The sequence below is a fragment of the Rattus rattus genome, chromosome 10 (assembly GCF_011064425.1).
Source record: "Rattus rattus isolate New Zealand chromosome 10, Rrattus_CSIRO_v1, whole genome shotgun sequence".
NCBI lineage: Eukaryota > Metazoa > Chordata > Mammalia > Rodentia > Muridae > Rattus > Rattus rattus.
The window spans coordinates 5153289-5179342 of record NC_046163.1 but is presented as its reverse complement, the minus strand read 5'-3'; the positions used below and the strand labels follow the sequence as shown (position 1 = coordinate 5179342).

The 26054-nt window shown below is 40.3% G+C and overlaps 1 protein-coding gene across 2 annotated transcripts in view; it reads right to left on the bottom strand.

The window, feature by feature from the left end:
• Positions 1–24469, bottom strand: part of C4bpa (complement component 4 binding protein alpha) — a 34401-nt gene extending 9932 nt beyond the window's left edge. The window contains exons 1-9 of one of the 2 annotated variants that reach the window (XM_032915196.1): positions 24313–24469; positions 20398–20488; positions 20068–20238; positions 19064–19246; positions 17626–17725; positions 12496–12581; positions 12135–12329; positions 8659–8838; positions 5400–5594 (exon numbers count right to left, since the gene is read on the bottom strand). In XM_032915196.1, the coding sequence (XP_032771087.1) occupies positions 5400–5594; positions 8659–8838; positions 12135–12329; positions 12496–12581; positions 17626–17725; positions 19064–19246; positions 20068–20233 (1105 nt within the window). In that variant the 5' untranslated portion in view covers positions 20234–20238; positions 20398–20488; positions 24313–24469. Of the gene's footprint in view, positions 1–5399; positions 5595–8658; positions 8839–12134; positions 12330–12495; positions 12582–17625; positions 17726–19063; positions 19247–20067; positions 20239–20397; positions 20489–24312 lie in introns of those variants that run through there. The other variant, XM_032915197.1, reaches the window with a different exon arrangement.
• Between the last annotated feature and the right edge of the window lie 1585 nt (positions 24470–26054).

Here is a 26054-nt window from a genome sequence, read left to right as displayed (position 1 = left end):
GACATTGTCATTTTCATTTGCCTGAAAACCCCCTAAGGATTTTGTACATTCTAGACAATATTTCTCAGCCATTTGCATTTCTTCTTTTAATACTCTGCTTGGTTCAATATTGAAATTTTTTAATTGTGTTGTTTTCTCAGGGTGTGTTAGGTTTTATCAACTTGACGAAAACCTAGCCTCAGCAACTGAGGAATTAGCTCCATCAGGTGGTCCTAGGGGCATATCTGTGGGGTAGTGTCTTGTTAATAATTGATGTGGGAGGGACCAGCCCAGTGTGGTCGGTGTCACCCCTGGGCAGGTGGTCTTAGGTTGGATAAAAAAAGCAAATGGAGCAATTCCGTAAGCAGTGTTCACTGCTCCTGTTCCTGCCTTGACTTCCTTCTACGACAGATCGTGACATGGAAATGTAGTGCAAATAAATCCTTCCCATTCCAAGTTTGCTATTGGTCATGGTATTTCTAACAGCAATAAAAAAAACAAACTGGTGTGTGTAGTGCTTGCCCTTTTAGTTCTTACTATATTCTAGACCTAATCCCCTATCAAATGAATAGTTAGTAAAAGAAATTTCCCTTTCTGTAGGCTGCCTCTTCATTCAAGTGATGGTATCTTTTGCTATATAGCATTTTAGTTTCATGAGGTCTCACTTGCGAATTGTTGGTCTTAGTGCCCATACCACTGGGGTACTGTTCAGAAAGTCCTTCTCTGTGCTTATAAGTGGAAGTATACCCTCTTCTTTATCCTCCAAGAGATGAAAGGCACAGATGCTGTTGAGATCCTCGATCCATTTAGAAGCGACAGCTAAGGATCTAGTGTATGTGTTGTTAGTCCAGTGTCCAACAAATTTTTCTGAAGATGCTGTTGTTTTTGCCGATGTGTACCTTTTGCCTTTGTCAAAGATCAGAAGGCTTTAGGACTATGGTCTTCTATTTGGGCCTTCAGTTTGACTCTATTGATCAGCCTGTCTGTCTTGATGCCACTCCCACGCTGTGTTTCCGACTTGTAACTCTACGGTATGACTTGAATTCAGAGGTGGTGCTTCCCCCAGAGGCATTAACTGTTTAGGACTGTTTTGGCCATCCACATTTCCATATTTCAACATGAGTTCTGAGATTCTGCTTTCAATTTCTATGACGAATTTCACTGAAATTTTGATAGCAATTATATTGAATTATAGATTTTTTTGGTAGGATGGCTCATCTAATGATAGTAATTCTAATCTATGAGTAAATGTATTTCCCTCTTCTTGTGTCTTCTTCAATTTCTCCCCTGTAATAACATTTTCTTTGTATAAGTCTTTCAATTCCCTCTTTAGATTTAGTCCAAGAACATTTTTTTTAATGCTCTTATGGCTTCTTTCTTGGTGTTTGTCACTGGAACATAAGAAGGCTACTGATTTTATGTATTAATTCTGTATCCTACAACTTTGCTGAATACATTTATTAGCTAAATGAGTTTTGATGGAATCTTTAGGGTTAGGGTATTTTATATATAGGAATTAAATAATTTACAAATAAGGACAAGTCTTCCTTTCCTATCCGTATACCCTTATCTCCTATACTTGTCTTATTGCTTTAGCGAAGCATTCAAGTACTCTATTGAATATACATGGACACGGAGAGAAGGCTGCTCTTCTATATTTTAGTGGAAATAATGTGAGTTCTCTTCCATTTCGCACTGTGTGAGCTGTAGGTATCTTATATGTTGCCTTTATTATTTTGAGGTATGCCTATGTACCTCCAGTTTCTCTGGGGCTTTTATTATAAAGAGATGTTGAGTTTGTCAAAACCCTTTTCTATACCTACTGAGATGTTCCCATGGTTTCTGTCCTTGAGTCTATTTATTTGTGAATTATATTTATTGTTACATATGTTGGGCCATCTATCTACACAACTCTGGGATGACGCTGACTTGATCATGGTGGATTATCTATTTGATGTGATCTTTAATTCAGTTTATGATTATTTTACTGAGACATTTTGCGTCTGTGTTCATCATTAACCTATAATTTTACCTTTTTAGTTGGACTTTTATCTGGTTCTGGTATCAGGATAATACAGGTTTAGTGGGGAAGAAAAGCGATCCTTCCTTTTCTATTTTACATACAAACTTAAAGAGTATTGTTATTATTTATTATTTGAAGATCCGATAGAAATAATTCTGTGTTGAATCTGTCTGGCCCTGAGATATTTTCAAATTGGAAGACCTTTGTTTAAAATTAAATTTAATTTTTTTAAACTTACTCACTTTACATCCCACTCACTGGCCCCTCCCAGTTACCTCTCCCACAATCCTTACCCTTCCCTTCCCCTCTAAGCAGGTGTCCCCTTCCTGGATATCCTCCTACCTGGGCACTGCCTCTCCTACTGAGGCCAGATAAGTCAGCCCAGCTAGAAGAACTAACCCACGTACAGACAACAGCTTTTGGGACAGCCCCTGTTGCAGCTGTTTGGGACCCACATGAAGACCAAGCTGCACATCTACATATATGCAGTCCAGCCTGGGTATGTTCTTTGGTTGGTGGTTTAGACTCTGAGAGCCCCAAGGGTTCTTGTTAGTTGATTCTGTTGGTCTTTCTGTGAAGTTTCTACTGGGAGACTTTTAATTGTTGCTCTTATGTTATTGGTGTTTTGGATCTTTTTAAATCATTTACTTCATCTTGTTTCAACTCCGATTGGTCACATGCACATAGATATTCCACCCATTTCCTATTGAATGTAATATAGATTTTTTAAAATTTGTTTTTTATGATCCTTTGGATTTCCTAAGTGTTTGCTATAATGTTTTCCTTTTCATCTATGATTTTGTTAATTTGGATCCTCATTCTCTTTCTTTTCATTGATTTAGCTTTACATTTGCCAATCTTGTAAATCTCACCAAAGAACCAACTCTTCAGTTCAATTCTTTGTATTGTTTGTTGTATTTTTCTTAATTTTGACCCTAGTATTATCTTTGTCATTACACTATTTGTGTGTGTGTTTTTATATCATTTTCCGAGTCTTTTAGGTGTATTAGTTATTAACTTGACAGCTCTAAAAAACTTAGGCAAACATTTAGTGCTATAAATTACCCTCTTAAGATTTCCTTCATTGTGTTCCATAGATTTTGACATATTGTGGTTTAATTATTTATCCCATTATAGGAAGTTTTAGGTTTCTTCTTCGGTTTTTCATTGGCCCAATTGTCATTCAGTAGTGTGTAGTTTCTACTGACAGCCATCTTTATTCTATTGTTGCCCAAAGGAATATAGAATGTTATTTTAATGTTCTTATATTTGTTGAAACTTTGTCTAAATATTGGAACAAGTTCTGTGGCTGGCTAAGAAGAATGTGTAATCTTTATTGTATTCTGTAGATGCATGTCAGGTCTGTTTTATTAAGTCCAATGTTTCTCCACCTAGTTTCTGTCTATTGATGAGCGTGAGGCAGTAAATAATCCACTATGACTATTTTGATTAATCTATACTTTTATGTCTAATAATATTCCTTTTATGAAATTAAGTGTCTCTAAATTTGGTACATATATGCACAGAAATATAATAATCTCTTAGCAGATATTTTCTTTTGTGAGTATATCATAACCCTCTATTTCCTCTGACTAATCTTTGTTGGAATTTTATTTTGTCAGATAACAGAAGGGCTAAAGCTGCTTGTTTTCTAGTTCCATTTTATTGAATATCTTCCCCATCTTTATACCCAAAGTGGGCATCTGTCAGTGAGAGTGGGGGTTGTTCTTTCTTGAAGAAAGAAAAAAAGCTGGATCCTGTTTTATAACTCAATCTGTTACTCTGTCTCTTTATTGGAGAATCAAGAGTTATTATTAAACAGTTTTAATTCTTGTCATTTGTTGTTATGGTGGTGTTTTCTTAGACCTCCTTAGATTTAACTATTTTAGAATTACTTATTCCTGTGACCTCGTGGTGTGTTTCTCCTTCTCTTGTGACTTAAGTATTCATTTCAATATCACTGTAGAGAGAGCATCATGGCCATAAATCACTGTAATGTGTTTTTACCATGTGTCATTTTTATTTCTCCTTTGATTATGACTGATACTTTTGCTAGGTACGGTAGTGTGGGCTAGCATATGTGGTATTTCTAAGCTTGTAGAACATCAGTTCAATCCCTTTTGCATAAAAACTGGAAAAAATCAGCCGTTAGTCTAATGGGTCTGTATTTACAAATGACTTAACATTTCTTTCTTGCAGTTTACAATACCCTTTCTTTGTTCCATATATTTAGTTTCCTTCACTATAAACTATCAAGGGAGTTTATTTTCTGTTCCAGTCTTTTTGGTACTCACTATGCCGCTTCCCTTTGACATACTCTTCTTAGATTTTGGTGGTGTTTTTTCTATGATTTTGCTGAAACTATTGTCAATAAAAATAATTTGTTAGAGACTTTAATCTATGTTTCTTTTCTTCTTCTAGACTTTATGTTTGTGTGTTTTGTCTTTTCATAGTAATTCCAGAGTTACTTCATTGATGGTGGTTGTCGTTTTAATTTTACGTTTTCTTTGAATGATTCAATTCCTCTACCCTGTCTTTAAGCCCTGGAGTGGGACGACCCACTGGCAGGTCAATCAAAACAACTTCATGTGTTATCTGGATTCACTAATACATTTTTCAGATCTGATCCATAGCATAAAAATTCCTGTAATCAGAGTCTGCTTTTACTGCTAAAAGGACAAGCTTCTGTTAGATTTAAAAAAAAAAAAAAAAAAAAGCGGGGTTGGGGATTTAGCTCAGTGGTAGAGCACTTGCCTAGGAAGCGCAAGGCCCTGGGTTCGGTCCCCAGCTCCGAAAAAAAAGAACAACAAAAAAAAAAAGAAAAAGAAATTTCACTGAGGTCTGCAAAATCATAATTACCTGCCGAAGCTCCTCTTTTGTTCCCATAAACAGACTATGTAAGAGGTATCTTTCTATACTGCTGAGGTAAGAATTCTGGGTCAGGAGTAACTCTGTTAGGTGTCAACCTACATGTTTCTCAAGAACTACAAAACACACACCAATTTGCAGCTAGCTGATATCATGATGGTCACATAGACTTTTCCTTCTGCCAGAACCCCCAAACTTCACATGGCAAAGGAAGGATCGTAGAGTCTCGCTCTGACAGGATTTGAGCTGTGAGCTCCACCCCAGATCCACCAGCAGTGAATGTGAAGCTGAACTTTGCTTGCTGTCAGACTTCTCTGTCTATTTTTGTCTGATTCTAGAGTAGTCCACAGAAAGATTTACATTCTTAGCGCCTGAAGCTTTATGGTTACTTTTGGTATTAAATAATTTAATCCTGGGTCAAAATAGTGAATTCCATTTTTATGTTAAGTGATAAGACTATATTCATTTGAAGCACAAGGTCCAGTCACTTAGACATTTAATAATGCACATTTTGAAAAGCAATACTCACCCTTACACCCCCTGAGCAGGCTCCAGCTGAGATCTTTCTGACAAACCACAGTCATGGGCTCTCTCGTAGCAGGTTCATAGCCAGGACGACAGTTGTAACGGAGCACAGTGCCCACTGGATATACATCGTCCTTTCTTGGCCTGGGACTGGTTATCAGGGCAGCATTAGGAATGTCTGGAATATCAGTGCAGCTATCTGCTCACCAAATAAGGAAGAGAGAAAGAGAACATTTTTAACAGGGCTGCCATAGCTCTCAGGGAACGTGTCTGAGCAAAGGGTACCAACAAGAACTAGAGTTCTATAGCTCGCATATTATCCACACTAGAAAACATATAGGGACTTTGCCAAGTTTAGTCCAGCACAGGACAGATTATAACCAAAGGCACTACCAAGTGTTTTCCGTGTGCCGTGCCAACTGCACTCGACAGCAATTTTTCTCTCCATTGTAATTTAGAGAGTCTCATTTCTAAATTGAAGCATTAGGTTTTCTAAATGAAAGTGGCAGGGAAACTTTCATAAACAACAAAAACTGTGTTTGTTTTCTTGACTAGGGAAATGAAACAAAAGCCATTTTCCCTCATCCAGGAAAGAACAAGAACAATCAAAGCACTGAACAGGACTGGGCTTTGAGTCACGTCTTGCTTTCCTTGCCTGATGCTGCTACCTCACATGTAATATGTACATCTAGAGTTCATTCTCATTGCATTGAATCTACAAACATTTGCCATGAGGCATAGAGGATACTCCTTCAGAAAGCACAGACTGACAGTCTTAAAATATTCACAGAGTATGGCTTTCCGTATTACCCAATTTCAAGATGGTTTTATCATCTCATAAAGAAACTCCAGTTGTTGGTTTGCTTATTTGTTTTTAAGTATTACATTGAGCTTTTTAAATAACTGAAACCACACAATATATTTTCTTTTCCATTCGTGGCTGGCTTTCTTTATTAGACACCATACTCTACGATTAGTCCACATTCGCCATTTTTCAGTACCTCGTTTGTACTGTGTATGATATTCCATTGTATAGTTCCTCTAGGTTTTCACTGTTGTCCTATGGATGGGTATTTGGGTTGATGGCTGTTATGGACAATGCTGCTCTGAACTTTCATGTGAAAATCTTCTGTGTGGATATCTGTTTTCATTTCTTTGGTAGAATCAAGCATTAACCCCATGCTCAGACTTCAGGGGAACTGCTGCGATCATTTTCTAAAATGGCCGTGCTAGTTTAGATTGCTCTGTGGAATGTCATGCAGCTGTGCTGAGATTACAGCTTCCTTTCTCCCGATAAGAACCTGTCCATCAAGCACCTGCGATCCCCAGAAAGTCTATCTGTGTAACCGAGGCATTCACAGAACTCCAAAATCTAGCCGATTGTTTTCATTTACTCTGAAAACTCCTTCCTGCTCTCCGAAGTTCGTAGATACCCCTCGCTCATCCGGAATAAAGTGTGTGCATTCAAACCCACCCCAAAGCAAAGCATGTGCACAAGCTAAGGTTGTCTCAGAGAGCTGTTTCATGAAGATCACCAGGCCTTTGCCTAAGAGAGGTGTAACACTAAGATCCTTGGAGAAGGCCTTCTCCTTCCCATCCTCATTCCCACCAGCTCCCTGCCCCCATCCCAGGCATTCTCTCCCAGATGGACTGGGATCCTGCAGAACTCTACCCATTCTGGACTCAGCTTCATTCTTCCAGCCTAGTGTGCAGCTGCACCTGGATACCCTGAGCAGGAGAAAGTGGGGGATGCAGAACCACATGGACCCCAAAATGCATACCATATCCTTCACCCCTCTATTTCACTTCTACCTGTACATCATATACTCATGCAATTCTATGCTCCCATATATAATTTAGAAACCATGACTGGGAGAAAACATGATTCTTTTGAGATTGGCTTAATTAGCTTAATGTGGTTATATTTTGCCATAGACGGGAACTGGAAAGAAACAAGTCGCTTCATCCACTCAACAGATCCCTTCCTGTAGTGCAGGGGCTGTGAAAAGGGGAAAAGGGTGTATCAATAAGTAGTCCTGCATCCAACTGTACCCACTGCCACATATACATACTCTATAGCAGAATCAAAAACGATCAAATTACAGACTTGAGGTTTTCAAGTCTGTAAGAGGGAATTGGAGGCTACTCTTTGCTTGCCAACCTACTGGAACATTTCTTTTCCGAGATGGAACTGTTCAGAAACAAGAGAATACAATTGCTACGGCTGCCTCCCCTGGACTCTCTGTCTTGTGTAACGGAAGCTGGATGGAGGGACAGACATCTGGCTCCTGACATCTGCTTAATTTGAGCTTCTCACAGCATGGAGCTTGGGGAAATTACAATGTTCAGTTAACAGACCATCCCAGGCACATCTTTTACCCAACAGTGATGGGAACTAGCATTTATGAGTCCAGGAAACAGTTTCCATAGGGTTAGTGTTATTGCTAGTTCAATGGCCTGTCAATAGTCCTATCAAGTATCCATGGACTGCAGAATAAATGCTTCTCAGTTTGTCTTCACTCTTTTGATTATCATCTGAGACAGAGCAAATGGTTTCTTTACTAGTTTCAATCAACTTAATAGATGCTACTCCAGGCTAGAGACTGTATTGCTACTTACTTATCCAACTGTTTCAGAAGTCCCAAAGATAAGGCTCATGGGGCCTCACAGGTACAATAAGAGTACGAGGTATCAGAGGTCTCCTCCCCTTAGCAGTAGTGTGTGGCCTTGACTCAACTTCTGAAAATGTTTTCCCATTTGCCAAATTAGGGCAATAACACTGCCCACAATTGACTTATTGCCTGAATTCTTTCTATGAAGCAAGACTAATTCCAGCTTAATATTATAACTTTTATCACTCTTACAATGATCCACAAGTTAATCGTTTTACGGTATCTTAGTCTACACAATACTTTTGTACAAATCTTAGAAAGGGATATTTTATTATCCATCTTTCAAAATCACTGTGTTAGACAATTTCCAATGAACTCCCAAAAATTAATGAAGCCTGTATTCTAATCTTCTACATCGACAGTACCATCACTTCTCCTTAGGATGGCAGGATGAATGAGCACGTGTGACAGATGACCTTGAGGGGAGTGAGTACTGAAATCACCCTCTTCCCAACAAGAAGACAAGATAAAATTATTAGTCCAAATTTAAATTTTTGTGATTCAGAACCTAGACATACAAGTATGTCCACACAGATATATCTGAGTATCTTCAGCTGCCAACTGTGAAACTCCGTCATGGTCCATACTTACTGAGCTCACACACTGGTACAGGACTCCAGCTGCCATCAGCCTTACAATGGATTACACTGCTGCCTCTGAGGACAAACCCTTTCTGGCAGACAAATCTCACAGAGTCTTTATATTTATAGGTTTGCTTGAGTCCAGAATTAATTGTTCCATGCAAAACTTTTGGCCAAGGACAGATGATTCCTACAGAATTGTGACAACAGATAAGTAGATTTTAAAAGATGAGGCATATGGGGAAGGGGTTCAAGGGGTAAAGTACACACAAGGACCTAAGTTCTAATCCCCAGAACTCACATACAAATCAGGCATGGCAGCATGCATCTGTGATTCCAGTGATCCTGTGATAAGATAAGAGACTCCCCTAAAGCTACAAGGGCAGTTGTCATGTTGCATGACAGACATGGTAGAGTGTCCCTCTAATCCAAGTCTTTGGAAAGCTAGGGTCACATAATGAGACCCTGTCTCAGAGTAGCAGTGGGGCTGCCTAAACATAGTCAGTACCAACCTACAAGGTTGTCCTCTGACCTCCACATACATACAATGGCACTCATGCACACACACACACACACCATAAATACAGACTTATGCACACACAATCACATATACACACACATCATATACATTATCACAGATAAGTTGAGATCTGGGGATATAACTTAGTGGAAAGTGCCTACCAAGTGCTCAACTATGTTCAAAGTAACTTTATTCATAATCACCAGAAGCCGGAAACAACCTAGGTGTCCCTCAACTGAAGAATGGATAAGAAAATGTACAATTACACAATGGAATACCATTCAGCTGTTAAAACCAATTACATCATGAGATTTGTGGGCAAATGAATGGAACTAGAAAAAAACATCATCCTGTATGAGGTAACTCAGACCCAGAAAGACAAACATAGTTTATACTGACTTCTAAGTGAATATTAGCTATAAAGAAAAAGACAACCATAAATACAGTCCTCAGATCCAGAGAGGCTAAGTAATAAGGAAGGCTTAAGAGGGGACACAAGGATCTCCTTAGGAAGTAGAAGTAGAATAGATTATGTGGGTGGACAGGAGGAGGGTAAGGTTGGGAACAGGAAGAATCAGGTAGAGGAAGGGAGAAAAAATTGGGAGAAACAAATGGAATTGGGGGACATTTCAGGGTCGAGGTGGAAACCTAGTGCAATAAAAACTCCATGAAATCTATGTGAGGAACCCCAGCAAAGACTCCTAGTACCAGGGAACACACAGCCTGAACCAGCCATCTTCTGTAAGCAGACAAGGCCTCAAGGGGAGGATTGAAACACCAACCCAGACACAAAGCCTTTCACCTCCAGTTTGTCCTGCCTGCAGAGTATGCTGGGAACACAGCCTAGCATAATGGTTATCAAAGAGACCAGAGAGACTTCATTCATTAACAGATGCGAGCAAATGCAGAGACCCACAGGCAAATATTAGGTGGAGCCCAGGGAGTCCCGCTGAAGAGGGGGAGGAAGGATAGAGGAACCAGAGAGGTCAGAGATGCATCATAAGGACACAGTCCACAGATTCAACTGACTGGGACTCATGCAGGCTCAGGGAGATCAGGGAGCCTGTTGGGTTGGCTTATATTCTCTGCATATATGTGATAGCTGGGTAGCCTGGTGTTCTGGTAGGAACCATAGCAACGGGAGTGGTGGCTGTCCCTGACTCTTTGCCCACTTGTGTGACACTTCCTACTACTGGGTTGTCTTGTCCAGCCCTGATGTGATGGAATGTGCCTGGTCTTATTGTAGCTTGCTATGTAGTGTTTGCTTGAGGTCTCTGGGATGCCTGCTCTTTTTCAAAGGGAGGTAAAAGTAGAGGGTCTGGGGGAGAAGGGAGGTGGGGAGCAGAGGGGAAGGAGGGGAACCTGTGGTCAGGATGTATTATATGAGAGAAAAATTTTTTAAAAAATTATAAACCAACTTAAAAAAAAACCATTTAAGTGATTATATGCCATGACCAAATTGGTATTATTCTAAAGATGGAACGTTTTTTCAACACAGGTAAATAGGTAACGTAATAATATTCAGAATATACATGGACTTAAATACAGAAATCACATGATCATCCCAAGTGATATAGATAAAACTTTCAACAAAGCTCGACATCTCTGCACAATAAAAGTCCCGAAAAAAGTAGAAATCTGAGACTAACACCTCAACATTACAAAGGCTATAAACAGCACATCTGTATATGTGGGGGTCTCTGCAAACACCATGGCCAGCACTGTGTCAATCCAGGAAAGGCAAGAAGGAAATTGAGCTTTACCTGACGGAGTAGCCGCTGTTGGTTCCAGGAGTGTATATTTTAGGCATATTTAAAGAACAGCACAATTCGGATAAAAAGTTTCCTTGTGATGAATAACTCAATCCCCTATGCACAGCAAAGCTTAAGGCATGATTACATTGAAACTCGTGTAAATTTCAAGTGATGTCTTCCATAAAGATAGGTTTTTATAGATTAATGGAGCAAGGTTTAAGGTAAACAATGCTCAAAGATCTGGGGAAGGGTGGTAGTCTAGACCGACTGAGATAAACAAGCTCAGGGAAAGGGTCTGGGGCAATCAGTGTAGCCTACCATGAAGATAGTGCAGAGGTCACCAGGCTATTAACTACATCCATCCCAAGCCTCCTGGCTGGAAGATAGGTTATGCATCTTTCCCTTTGAAGAGACAGGCGTGCATGTTACCATTCATGGTCTCCTTGGTGCTTATGCATGAACACAGGACCTATGTGCTTCCTATGCCCTGTAGCCAACATCAAACTAAATAGGAAAAGAAAACAGTGCTTCCTCTAAACTCTGGAGTGAAACTAAGGAGCCTACTCTTGCTACTCTTATTCATTGTAGTGCTTGAAACCCTGGCTAGAGCAATAAGACAAGAATAAGAAGCAAAAGGAATACAAGTAGTAAAGGAAGAAGTCAAACAGCCCCTGTTTGCTGGTGGCTTGTCCTATATAAAAACAAACAAACAAAAACACTTCAATGAATTCATCAGAAAACTCTTAGGCCTAATAAATACTTTCAGTTCAGGAACAGACATACAAACATATTACTAGTTCTAAATAGAAGGTGGTGATGTGCTCACTCCCAGACAAAGGATAGAATTCATCTTTCTTTCTTCTACTAAAGAGATTACAAGGAATGCCATGAGGTCAATGTCACCTGGACTGCTAAGCTCTATTCAAAGCTGTTGGCTTGTCCAGGATGCTTTCCAGGCAAGATGGCCTGTGTGTAGCTAACACCTTAGAACAGGTTATAGATGAATAAAAAGAAACTCTTCCTTTACTAAATCAACGTGATATGATGTTACTTGCACTCTAATGCATTGAGTATCTCTAATAATAGGTACATCTACACACTCGTTAATTGTTATCTTTAAATGACTCTACTTCCCACAGTAAATTCACCTCCCTCCATTTTTAAGTAAAACATAAGTGAAACAATTGAAAACAATATGTCCCTGTGACTTACTTTCACAGGTAGGAGGGCTTGGGCTCCAAACACCTACTGTTTTGTTCACCACAGTGCAGGTAATGGAGGCATTGCCAAGGAGTGTGAAGTCAGGATCACACTTATAGGTGACTGAGGAACGATATGGGAAGAATTCTTCCTCTCTACCACTGTGCTTCCCATTGCTGATGTCTGGAGGCATCCCACACTTGGCAACTGAGAAATTAGTAAAAGAGAAAGAAGTGTTCAGGGAGGACATCATAACAAAGATAAAATTCTAGCAAATATGTATAGAGAGAGGGAATAAGTTTCAGTGAGGATGCACAGAATTGTTCCCTAAGACATTTATGGTTTTAGCCAAGTCAGAGAAATCTCTACTTACTTACACATTCTGGGAGAGGATCACTCCAGGAAACTCCTTTGCCTTGGATCTCACAATAACTAGTGGATGAGCCAATTAAGATATATCTAGATGACAGAAGGTCAAAGGTATTAATGGGATTCATATTTTAAATTAAATTATATAAAGGTGACTAAACAGAGAGACGTTAAAATGAAGAAATGTTTTCTTAGCTAAGGAGTCATAGAGAGCATTTTTTGGGAGAAGGGGATGAAGGAGAACAAAGTGTAATGACACATATATTTGAAAATGCCACAACAAACCCATTCCTTTGTATGTTAAAGATTAGCTTAAAAGTCAAAAAGTATAGTGACAAATAGGCACAAAAACATCACAATAAAACCCATTCCTCTTTATGCTAACTGTCTTAGTTAGGGTTTTACTGCTGTGAACAGACACTATGATCAAGGCAAGTCTTATAAAGAACAATATTTATTTGGGGCTGGCTTACACATTCAGAGGTTCAGTCTATTATCATCAAGGCAGAAACATGGCAGCATCCAGGCAGTCATGGAAAAGGGGAGCTGAAAGTTCTACATCTTCATCTGAAGGTTGCTAGGAGAAGACTGACTTCCAGGATGGGGGTCTTAAGCCCATGCCCTCAGCGACACACCCACTCCAACAAGGCCACACCTCCAAATAGTGCCACTTCTGGGCTAAGCATATTCAAATCGTGATATTCCACTCCCTGCCCCCCCCACAGGCTTGTTGAAACATGAATCTATGGGGACCATACCTAAACATATCATAATGAAAAATACATTTACTCCAACTTCCAAAGTTCCCATAGTTTAGAGAAGTCTCAACAATGTTAAAAGTCCAAAGTTCTCTGATTCTTCTGAGATTCATCCAATTACTTAACTGTAATCCCCAAAGCAAGACAGGAAACCAGCCGGGTAAACTCCAAACTCTGCATCTCCATGTCTGATGTCAAAGTGGGCTTCAGATCTCCAACTCCTTTTTCATCTTTGTTGACTGCAACAAACTTCTTTCTTCTCAGCTGATTCAATTAACTCCCTGTTAGCAGCTTTCCTCAGCAGATATCACAAGGCTCTGGCATCTCGAACATCTTGGGGTCTCCAAGGCACCTTCAATGGTTATAGCTTCTTGTTTCAATGTCTGGAATTCACACATGAGCTTCTGAGCTCCTCCAAAGGGCTGACATCACTTTTCCAGCTCCGCCCTCTGTAGCATTCTAGGCTGTGTTTCATTGTTGTAGTTGTTCTTGATGATCAACCCATGGTACATGGATCTCCAATACACTGACATCTTCTACTCCAACGAGGCTTCCCCAATAGCCTCTCATAGACTCTCTCCATGGTGCCAAGCCTTACCTTCTTTGCATGACCCCTTCAGTCCTAGGCCATCAATTGCTACAGAGGCTGCACCTTCACCAATGGCCTTCCATGGTCTCTCACAGTGCCGAGCCTCAGTTGCTCTCCATGACCCCTTCATACCTTCGAAACCTGTACCTCTTGGGTGACTCTTATATGTTACCAAGTTTAGTAGCTGCATGAGGTTCAACCTTGGCTACCTCTGGAACACAGCTTCTTAGTGCTCTCAGAGAACACTTACCAGAAGATTTCACCTCAGTGATGCTGATCTCTTTTTAATCACCAATAATTTCTTAGCTCCAGCTGACTAGCATCAACTGTCCCAGTAGTTCCTTCTATTCTTGCCTCAAAAGCCAGAGCCACATAGTTGAAGCTGCCAAGTTTCACTGCTTGGTGGGGCTGGAACCTCCCCTCCATCCCCCAACACTCAACCCCCATTCAATTACATTATCACCAGCTTTCTGTTTTCCAACTCCTTCCAACTGCCTAAGCTTGGCTGTCACGGAAACCTGAAACGCAGAGATCTGCATGCCTGTCTCCTGGGATTAAAGGCGTGTACCATGCCTGGATTTAAGCTTTTCTTCATCTAGAACTTGCTCTGTCTCAGGCTGGACTTGAACTCAGTGATCTGCTTGGCTTTGTCTCCTGGGATTAAAGGTATGTACCACTATGCTTGGATCTAAATTTAGCTGGGTGGGGTCTCCCCAAAATCTCATTCCTTTAATCCGTTATCTCCTAGAACATAGGACTCAGCTGTATTCTACTTCCTGGTGCCCCTTTAATGCTCAAATCATATATTTTGTATTTTTCCTTTCTAAGCTTGCTATGTTTGATCAAAATGCTCTCCATGAGACCTAACCAGAGAACAAAGTCTCTGCTGGGCTTTTTTGAGACGTCCTTTACCAATGCAATTACCTTACCTTAGCCTTTACCTTTGCCTCAGGTAGACTTTTCAGACAAGGGCAAAAATCAGCCACTGTCTTCACCAAAATACCACAAAAATAGTCTCTAGGCCATGTACTGAAATTTTTCTCCATTGGTATCTCTTGGGCCAGATCTGCATAGTTCAAATCACTCCCAGCAACAAAGTCTTCCTTATTCCTACTCGGATAGCCCATTAAGCCCCACTTAAAGCATTCCACCACTTTCCAAATCCAAAGTCCCAAAATGCACATTCTTCCAAACAAAAGCATGGTCAGGCCTATCACAGCAATACCCAACTCCTGGTACCAACTTCTGTCTTAGGTTTTACTGATGTAAACTGACACCATGACCAAGGCAACTGTTATAAGGACTACACTTAACTGGTGCTGGCTTACAGGTTCAGAGGTTCAGTCAAGTATCATCAAGGGAGGAGCATAGCAGCAACCAAGCAGACATTGGGCAGGAGGAGCTGAGAGATCTTCATCTGAAGGCTGCTAGCAGATACTGGCTTCCAGGCAGCTAAAATGAGGATCTTAAAGCCCACACCTACAGTGACGCACCTACTCTAACAGGACCATACCTACTCCAACAAGGCCACACCTCCAAATAGTGCCATTCTCTGGGCTAAGCATATTCAAACCATGACACTGACTTTAAAAATTAATTCCATTTTTAAAAAGATTATTATACATTGTAATGGAGTGTTTCCTAATGCATTTCAAGCAAAGGTTACAGTGACCTATATATTAACATTAATGTGCATATTAGAATTGTCCATTACATGGCATCAAAACTGGACCAAATGCTCCTATACAAACAAGTAAGGGGGCTTAAGTGATGGCTCAGCATTTAAGAGCATTTCCAGAGGACTGAAACACGGTTCCTAACACCCACCGGGAGCTCACAATCATGTGTAACTCCAGCTCCCAAGGATCCAACATCTTCTGTCCTTTTCAATGTACTCACACCCTCACATACATCCCCCCCACACACACACAGAGAGAGAGACAGAGACAGAGACAGAGACAGAGAGATGCAAGCCTAGATAAAAAAAATTAAAAGGGGTTGGGGATTTAGCTCAGTGGTAGAGCGCTTGCCTAGCAAGCGCAAGGCCCTGGGTTCAGTCCCCAGCTCCGGAAAAAAAATATTAAAAATCGTTAAACATGGCACTTGCTGCCAATTCTGACTACCTGAGTGTGATCCCAGGGACCCTGCAGGTACTGAACTGACTCCTGCAAATGTCTTCAGTTCCATGTGTGTACCATGGCATGTATGCACTTATGTACATGCATACATGCACACATTACATATGTACACACACAAATACATAAAGTTAACTTTTTAAAAAGAGAGTAAGGGCTAGTTCCAGAGGTCTTCACACATAATCCCAGTAACTTTGGAGAATTACACTGGAGACTTGTGAGTCTGAGAGCAGCCTGGGCCACTTAATAATAATCTTGTCTCAAAATAAAACAAGAAAAACAACTGCAGGTAAACCTTGGATTTCACACATAGAGAATACTATCTTCAGGCAGCCAAACGAGATCTAAGTTTTCTATAAGAGAAGGAAACTTAGATTAGCTTCAAGATTCTCTAGCATCATCCGCCAGCAAAAATTGAACAGCTGCAGTACCCACAGGATATCTGATACTTTCATACTTATCAATAATATATTCTGATTGATGTCATATCTGCCCCCTTTTAACTCCTTCCTACCCCATCACTCATCCATCTCTCTGCAAGTCCCATTTGTATCTTTTTGTTTTGTGACTCATTAAGTTTAACTGAGTACACGGCCTCTTACGTATCATTTGAAATCCCACTCATGAAGGTGAAAAAGGAGGTTATTCTGAAGGCCAGCATGGCTAATACTGGTTATCAAGGGACAATTGGTTCACTTATGCACAATAGTAGTTTGTAAATACATTTTTACAAAGGCATCAGAACATCGTTGAGAACATCCAAAGATTGGAAATATCCATGAGTCAGTTCCAAAAGTTAAGCCAGGACATAACCATACAGTAAAATTTTATAATTTCTGAGAAGAAATTAATGAAGAATCTCTCTGCATTCAAGCATAAAATATGTCCAGGATTTACTGATGAGTATAAAAGTCAAGTGTGATTCAAAACTACAGTTTTCCCATTTTTTTTTTGAGCATGTGGCCACTTCCATTGTTTAGGGCACATATGGGCCGTACTAATACACTTAGTAAATTGTAAAAAAGCAAGCAAACAAACAAATAAATAAAAACAGGAAGTTGGGAGAGGAGGGCATGTTGTGGGAAATATAGGGAAGTTGGAAGGGGAAATAGGGTTTATATATACACATATATATGTATATATATAGTCCTATTTCATTGTATACATGTATGACATTCTCACAATACACATGTGCAATTTTCAAGAATAAATTCAATATAAAAAACTGAACCCAGCTGGGTTTAATGATGCAAACCTTTAATCCTAACACTTAGGAGGCAGAGCCAGGTGGCTCTCTGTATATTTAGGGTGAGCCTGGTCTATGTAGGGAGTTCTAGGTTAGTGATGGCTACATAGTGAGACCCTGTCATAATTATATTTATAATATATTTATATGTGTGTGTATATATCACTTGAATAGTTTAAAAATGAACTAAGTGTGTTATCAGAAACATGTACTGATCTCTTGACTTGTATTTGAATAAGAAACACTACAATGATACAAAAGAAATGAAAAAAAATCAATTCCTTTTTAGCACAGGAAGGAGATGGAATGGAAGTGAGAACTCTCAACGCATAGCACTTCAGAACTTGAAAGTAGTGATTTTAAAAGTTAATTTAGAAGAATTATTTATAAATTACTTCACACTCACCCCTCTGAGCAGCTGAATTCTAGCTGTGATCCAAACAAGAAATCTGTCTTAACTTCCACCTTTCCATTCTGTAAGTCTCCTGGATTCCTGCATGACTTTTCTAAAGGAAAATCAAAATGATAGTAAGTGATTCCCACCATCCACGGGCACTGCAATTAGAGACTAACGGGCTATGTCCGCCTCCACGTACGGAAAGAACTGCTTGTTTTGAGCCATGTTTATCTGAGTCTGACTCACTGAATTTTTGTTCTGGGAGGAGAATGAACACAAATTTTGATTCTTCATTTTCACCCTGGTGTATTTTAGCAAGAACTATTTCCTTGATTATGAGAGAGAAAGAGAGAGAGGGAGAGAGAGAGGGAGAGAGAGAGAGAGAGAGAGAGAGAGAGAGAGAGAGAGATTACATGCTGTTACTGTTGGAGGACAGAATAGATGTATTCCCTGCTCATAGTGAATAATCTGATCTTCCAAAGCCATGAGATAGTTTATTTTGTGCAGTTTTACTTAATTTTTAAATTAGTATACAAAATAGTGAGTTTCATTGTGACACTTTCATATATGAATAGCATTGTATTTTATCATATTTACTAACCATTGTGGCCATTGTCCTTTACCTAATGTATGTATGTATGTATGCATATATGCATGTTGCATGTATGTATGCCTGTATTATGTGTGCATGTATTATGTATGTACTCATGTATTATGGTAGAAGGTATTATGTGTGTATGCATGCAATCATGTATGTATGCATAAATGTATACACATGCATTTTGAAATCTAGATTCTACGTATAAAAACAAACATTCACCATGTGTTTGAGTAAGATTACTACTTTCTGGCCATTTAATCCTAAAATGTTTTTATCATTATTATTATCATTACTATTTTTACTATTATTGTCATTGTTATTATTGTTTGGGGGTTAAGGTGAAGGCGTGCTACACGTGCTACAGCATGCATGTGGAGGTCAGAAAACAACTCTGGAAAGTCAGTTCTCTCCTTCCACCTTTACATGAGTTCCAGGAATCAACCTTAGGTCACCTGCTTTCTTATAGAATCCAGAAGGACCAACTCAGGGATGGCACCACCCACAATGAGCTGGGGTCTCCCCCATCAACGACTAATTAAGAAAATGCCCTACGGACTTGCCAACCGCCAGTCCTATGGAGGCATCTTTTCAACCGAGGCCCTCTCCCCTCCGACGACCCTAGCTTGTTGGCACAGAACTCCCCAGTACAGTTTATCTTTCCTCATTGCAATTAGCATGTCTCTTCATTTCTACTTTCTTTTATCCTGCTTTCCACAAGACCCATACTTGTGTATATTGAAATTGCTGGCTGATGAACTCACTTAAAAACGCAATAATTATCTAACGTGAGACAACTGTCCAAAACTGACAGACGCACAAGAGAGAAAGGTAAATGTCGGTACTTACTGACACAGGCGATATTAATCTGCCATGTCCCCAGAGGTTTACAGTAGAGACTCTGGCTTGAGCTCGCTCTACTATAGCCAGGGCGACAATTGTATCTCAGGGTAGTGTGACTTTCAAAGTCTGTCTGGTTCATCTCACTTGCTGGCAGGGCGTAGGGTAAATCAGGTGGTGGGCCACATTTTCCTGGACACCAAAGGGGACAGGAACACCGAATGTTATTCCCTGAGATGTAGCGTCTTAGCGTTCTAGTGGTATAATTTTAGACAGAGAACAATTCTTTTCTCCTCTACCAAGAAAAATAAAAAATGTACTATTTCTCTGTCATGAATCCATGAGAGATGTGCAAATAAAGTCTGTTGATAAATGGTGACGACGATGAGTGAAGGCTATATTTTTATCTCTTCTCTACTATATAAAATAGGAGACAGACGTAAGTGTCATCAGCCTACATTGTCTATCTCTGCTCAGAGTACGTATATGCAAAACCAAAAATTCCTATAAATTTGCCTTAATAGGTATTGTTTCGTTTGAACTGACACAATAAGCCAGACACGGTGGGAAGAAAGATTGTGAATTCAAGTCCAGCCTCCGCGCTACATAGAAGAGAAAACAGAAGTCCTGAGATAGATAAATCTTAATACTACTTCCCCTATTAGAAATGAGTGGTGATACACAGCTAAGCTACCATTTAAGAGCCCCAGTGGAAGTACACTCCCCGTTTCTCCATTCCAGAGCAACCCCGGGGCTGTTAAATATGTTCGGTTGCTGTTAGACAATATACATGTATTTCAAATCCTGGTTGGGAAACAGGTTGCCTCGATGACTTAGATAAGAAATTCTAGGTTAAACACCTAGAACGGCCCCTGTTGTGTGACACTAACTCCAGCCAGCCAGATAAATCCCTTATCGCTGAAGCTGAATCGCTACTAACCCAGCTATCTCGTATTTTTAAGTCTTATAAGTGACTGCCGCTTGTCCATCTGGCCTTGTTGCCCGCCACTCACCGAATACAGCAACCCAAAGAGCAGCAGTGAGGCTCATTTGGAACAAAGTTGGACCGGAGGCTCTGCAGAACGTAGACAAGGGCCAGGCCACGGCATCTCTGTTTCTATGAAGCTTCCCGTGGGCAGCTCTTGTGGGGCGCAGGGCCTGGTGCTGCTTTGTCCACATTTGTTCTGCCAGAAAACCCGAATTCAGTAAATAACCATTGAATCTACTTGTCATGGAGAACTGGGATATGTACTGTGATAGCCACGACTTCAAGGAAACTCCAGAGTAGAAGGGAAGACGAGACATGAGCACAGATGTGGGGACACGACATAGCAAGGACTCACCTCTGCAAAAGCCACCTCTAGGAAGAGAAATTCAGTCCACATGGAAAAAGGAAGAGAATTTGCAGAGGAGGACACGCCAGAGCCCCGTGTTCTGTGAAGCCAGAGAATAAATTCAAGTCAGCCCAGAGCAGGAGACAGCGTCACAATTTGGAAAATTACTAACCCATTACTGATCTAATCCCTGAGGTTATTCAGATTGTAGATACATATTGAAGACTGAAAGGGTAACACACATATATAGGAGAAAACACACAACATTTGTCTTTTGGGGTCTGAGTTATCTCGCTAGGAATGATTTATTTTCTAGCTTAATCTATTTATCTGCAAATTTCACAACGCCATCTTTCTTTCTTAACATTCCATTACGCAAATAAATCACACTTCCGTTACCCACTCATTAGTTGATGGATATGTAGGTTATTTCCGATTTCTGGCTAGTCTGAGTAGAACAGCAATGAACACGGATGATAAGTGTCTCTGCAGTGGGGTGGAGAGTCCTGTGGGCATATGCTCAAAAGTGCTGTAGCTGGATCTTCTGACAGACTGGATTTCAGTTTTCTGAGGACCCCCGACACTGGTTTTCCCAGTGGCTGTATCAGTTTGCCCTGCCACCACCAGTGAATAAATTTTCCAGGCATTCTCACTAGCACGTGTTGGCATTTGTTTTATGATCTTGGCCATTCTGACTAGAGTAAGTTGAAATTTCAAAGTTGCTTTCATTTACATCTGGCTGATGGCCGAAGATGTTGAGCGTTTCCTTAAGTCCTTCTCAACTATTTGTATTTGGTCCTTTGAGAACTTGCTATTTATTTTGTATCCCCCTTTTAATTGCATTGTTTATTTTCTTGAAGTTCGGGGCTTTTCTTTTTAAATTCTTTATACAGTTTAGATATGAGTCCACCAGATGTGTAACTTGTGAAGATTCCTAAAAGAATATGTTTTCTTCTTCATTCTGCAGCTACTGCTTTACCCAAATAATCGTGTTCTTTACTGTACAGAAGCATTTTAGCCTCATGAGGTCCCATTTATTAATTGTTGTTCTTAATGCCTGTGCTGCTAGTGTCTTGTTCAGAAAGTCCTTTACTGTGTCAATGAGATCAAGTCTATACAACATAGTCTTATAGATGTACAAAGAGAAAACTAGAATATGAGGATTAGATGGGGAGGGTAATGAGAGAACAGAACAAATGAGGGAATATAAAGAATGACGACTAATATTAAAAGCCATTTGGAAAATTATATGGAAATCAGCTACTGTAGATGCTTCCTAAAATATATACATTTATGGAATGAATTTAAATAGAATAACCATATAATGGGGGAGACAATGCCCCAGCTAGATATCTTATGCCACCAAATAAATACCACGGGCTGTTTCTCAGGCTATTGGTAAGCCCCATCGCTGAAGACGACATTACTTATGTTGTCATACATAGAGAAACTAAGCTGGTACCCAACTAGAAGCTTCACCCTTACTAACTAACATTCATGGTTCTGGGAGATACTATACACACTATAGGAGGAGAAACGTATTCATCAATATCACCTTGATACAACCTCTAAGACCCACAACAGAGATCTGCCTGCAAGATATCTTGGTGCAATAGTGACACAAACATTATGGGAAGAAACAATAGCTCTTTTTTTTTTTTGCATTGGATTTAAGGTCCATCCCATGAGATGGCATCCAGACCTGCTCAATTGTCTAAGATGGGCCATGACTTAGAAGAAAACCTATTATTATTACTCTGTTAACTGAACATAGCAATAAAATGAATACATCGCTATACCCTTAGATTAGCACCCCACTAAACTCTGATCAGAAAAGCTTCTTGCAGTAGATTGGAATTAACACGGTCACCCAAAATTGGACAGTGTGCAGAGAGTGAGAGACTTTAGGGCGCTCAGTCCTAAACAGGATGTCTTCATCCAACCACTCCCCTCAAGGATCAGGGATGTCTGAGGAAGAAGAGGTGGAAAGACTGTAAGAGCCGAAGGTGGTAGATGGCTCACTGTAAGTAAATAGTGTCTTCCATACACAACTCTTAGCTTAAAACACTCTGTAATACATGTAATTCTATGTATAAATATGCAAATATAGTTTTAATAAACTTTTCTCATCTGGTGACGGGGTCCTCCAAAATTAAAGATTGCCTAACAAAACTCCCAATACCAGACATAAGAAGCCCCCTTTTAATCAGAGAAAGAACTGGAAGAGCTTGAAGGGGCTCGAGACCCCATATGTACAACAATGCCAAGCAACCAGAGCTTCCAGGGACTAAGCCACTACCTAAAGACTATACATGGACTGACCCTGGACTCTGAACTCATAGGTAGCCATGAATAGCCTAGTAAGATCACCAGTGTAAGGGGAAGCCTTGGTCCTGCAAGACTGAACCCCCAGTGAACTAGATTGTTGGGGGAGGGCGGCAATGGGGGAGGATGGGAGGGAACACCCATAAAGAAGGGGAGGGGAGGGATTAGGGGGATGTTTGCCCGGAAACCAGGAAAGGGAATAACACTCGAAATGTATATAAGAAATACTCAAGTTAAAAAAAAAAAAACATATAAAAAAAAAAAAGCCCACTTTTGAGTTTTTGTCTAGGGATGTCAGAGACATACAGTCTACTGCTGTTGCCCTTGGTTACCCCCTAACAGTGAAAGGTAAGTCTTTACTGTTGAAGACGCCATGCACTTTGGAAACAAAGACTAGAGACCGGAAATGGAACTGATCTGAACGCCCCCTCCCTGAGGACTTAGATGTTACTTACTAGAAGGCATCACACAACCTTCTGAAAAAGAAGGGAGGCAACTGACAGTCCTACCCAGCTATGATGCCTATGAATGCATCAAGGAGCAACACGACCCACTAACCCTAAGGGTGCAGCGGTAAGACACATAGTTTGAAAGTAACCAGAAACTATCCAATTGGACTTAAGACCCATTCGACAAGAGGAAAACCATGTCTGTTATTGCAAACCTGGTTAACCAACATCTCAATGCTAGTGAAGCCCCAGTTCTTAGCAGAGAATCTACAAACCACTAATTTACTAAACCTGCATAGTCTCTAAAAACAGTCTATAAACGTTTATCCTTCTATTCACTTAGTCTTCACCCCCATCAGAAAATACACACACACACACACACACACACACACACACACACCACCACCACCACCACCACCCCCACCACCACCACCACCACCAATAACAACAACAACAAAACAAACAACAACAAAACCCCCAACTTGTCTTTCTAATAGAGACCACCACAGAAAATCAAAACCAATCAAAATGCAGAGTTATGGGGCCCAGTTCTAATGGCTACATCTAAAAAACACTCCTGCACCTGAGGGGAAACTTTACAGAAGAGGTGGCAGAAAGATTGTAGGAGCCAGGGGATCGAGTTTACTGTGAGATTATGTCACCTAGTAACATCAGAAACTAGATCAGAAACGTCTCACCAACATAACCTCCCAAACATGACCCCAACAAGGATACTGACAATCATACAAAATGAGATAGGGGAATCCCACGAGTCATTGATTGTACACAAAGAACTATAGGCAACTGAGAAAAGCTGGTAGTGAGAGCTGTGATCTTCCCCATTTACTAATGCTAAATGATCAGCCCTGAAAACATACATATAAGTAACATGGTATGGGTGGGACAGGTTATATTTAGGAATAGACACATGCAATACCAATTCATGAAAAAGGAGGCCATATTTGAAAGGGAACAGGAAGGGCTATACGGGAGGATTTGGAGGGAGGAAAAGGAATGGGAAAATGTAATTATTCTCAAAAATAGTAAATAGAACACAGAGGTACACACACTAAAGAGCTTGCAACACTAAAGAACCTGCAGACCAGCTTTACCCCCAGCGCTCTACCCAAGTGCTCAGTAGCCCACTGACCTGCAGTAGCAGAGAAAGACTCTGTGGTGGTGACTGGATCTCTACTGTACCAGTTTCTCCCAAGATGAGAGTTGATCACATTATCCTAAAACTGGCCAGTAATTGCTCTATCAAAAAGTTCCTGGGGTCTACCCACGCAGGTGATCCTTGCATTCCGCCCACGCAAGTGGCTGATCAGGTAGTTGGATAAGATGGACATGGAGAAACTCTCCCCGTCCCGGTAGATGATTAACAGACGAAGCAGTATTTCCCTAATCTCCTTTCCCACCAGCCCTCATTCTTCACCATGTGTTGCAATTGTTTATTTTCTTCTCTGCCAAGCATTTCCCCTAAGTTAGAAGGGTGACTGGAATTTGATGCCAGAATTTTCCGTCTTTTCATAACCATAAGTGTTATGCAACACAAAACCCAACCAGCCTAGAAGCCCTGAGTTGGAGTTCAGATCCACTCCGACCAAAATGTCCTCTTCCCAGGACACTAGTCCCGGAGACACACAGGGACCTCAGATCTGAGGTCCTGGCTCTTCATTCATCTCCACCTCTCACCTGAAGCTACAACAGACACAGAGTGTACTTTGTTTATTGAGTTTCTGTTGTGTGCTGACTTGCCTGGAACGTACTCAGAGCTTAACAGATGTTAACAACTACCACCACCAGGCACCAAATGAAAGTCAGTCTGATACTGGTCACTACTCAGAAAAATGCAATGAAGATGCTAATTTATGTGTTTGAGATCACATAAATGTATGGATAAAGTCAAGTCCTAAAATGGTCTGTTTAGTTTATTAATAATAAGTTTAAAGATTTGTGTGCCCAAAAGATTGCTATTGAAAAGCAGTTCTGGACCAGTGAGATGGTTCTGTGGGTAGAAGTGCGTGTTACAAAGCCTAAAGACCTGAGTTTTATCCCCAGAATGAACCAACTCCTGCATGTTATCTTTTGATTACCAGATACAAACCATGCCACAAATGCTCCATATATAAATAAATAATTGTAATTCTAAAAATAAGTAGTAAAAATTAGTTCTTACTGGATGTAGCGGTACAAGCTCATAACTGTAGCATTTAGGAGGCTGAGGCAGGAGGATTATGAGTTCAACATCAGCCTGGGCTACATGGTAAGATCCTATCTCAGAAACCAAGGGCTGGAAACAATGTTCAGTGGTAGAGCTCTTGTCTGACATGTACAAGGTCCTTGGGTTGGATTCACATAGTAAAACAAAACAAAGCAAAACCTCTTTGACATCATAATTTATTTCCTGTAACAAACACTAATGGCAGATGGAGGTTATAGGTAAAGTTTGACAAGGATATGAGACTTAGGGTGGACCTTCAATGATGAGCAGAAATTACTCAGATGAAAATGAGAAGAATATTAGAGGTAAAGAAAGCACAGATATGTCACAAAGGTCAGAGACTGACTTAATGTGTTAAGAGTCCACGTAAAGGTGATCCTACAAAGTCCTGGATGCTGAGTTAGAGGAAACAACGCCCTTAAGTTCAGTCTTCAAAATGTCATTTTCCAATGTGTTCAAGTTCTTTTCCTGCTTTCTACTATGATGGGCACAGAGTTTTCTCTCTGAAGGGACTAACTTACTCTCAACACGTCACTTTGCCTTCTCTTTAAGGAATGCACTCTATTAGTTTTATCTCTGCCATTGTTTTTCTCTCCTGTTCAGCCCTGATTTAAAGGGTTGATTCTTCTTTTCTACATTTTTCACGTTGTCTCTTATCCTGAAGTGTT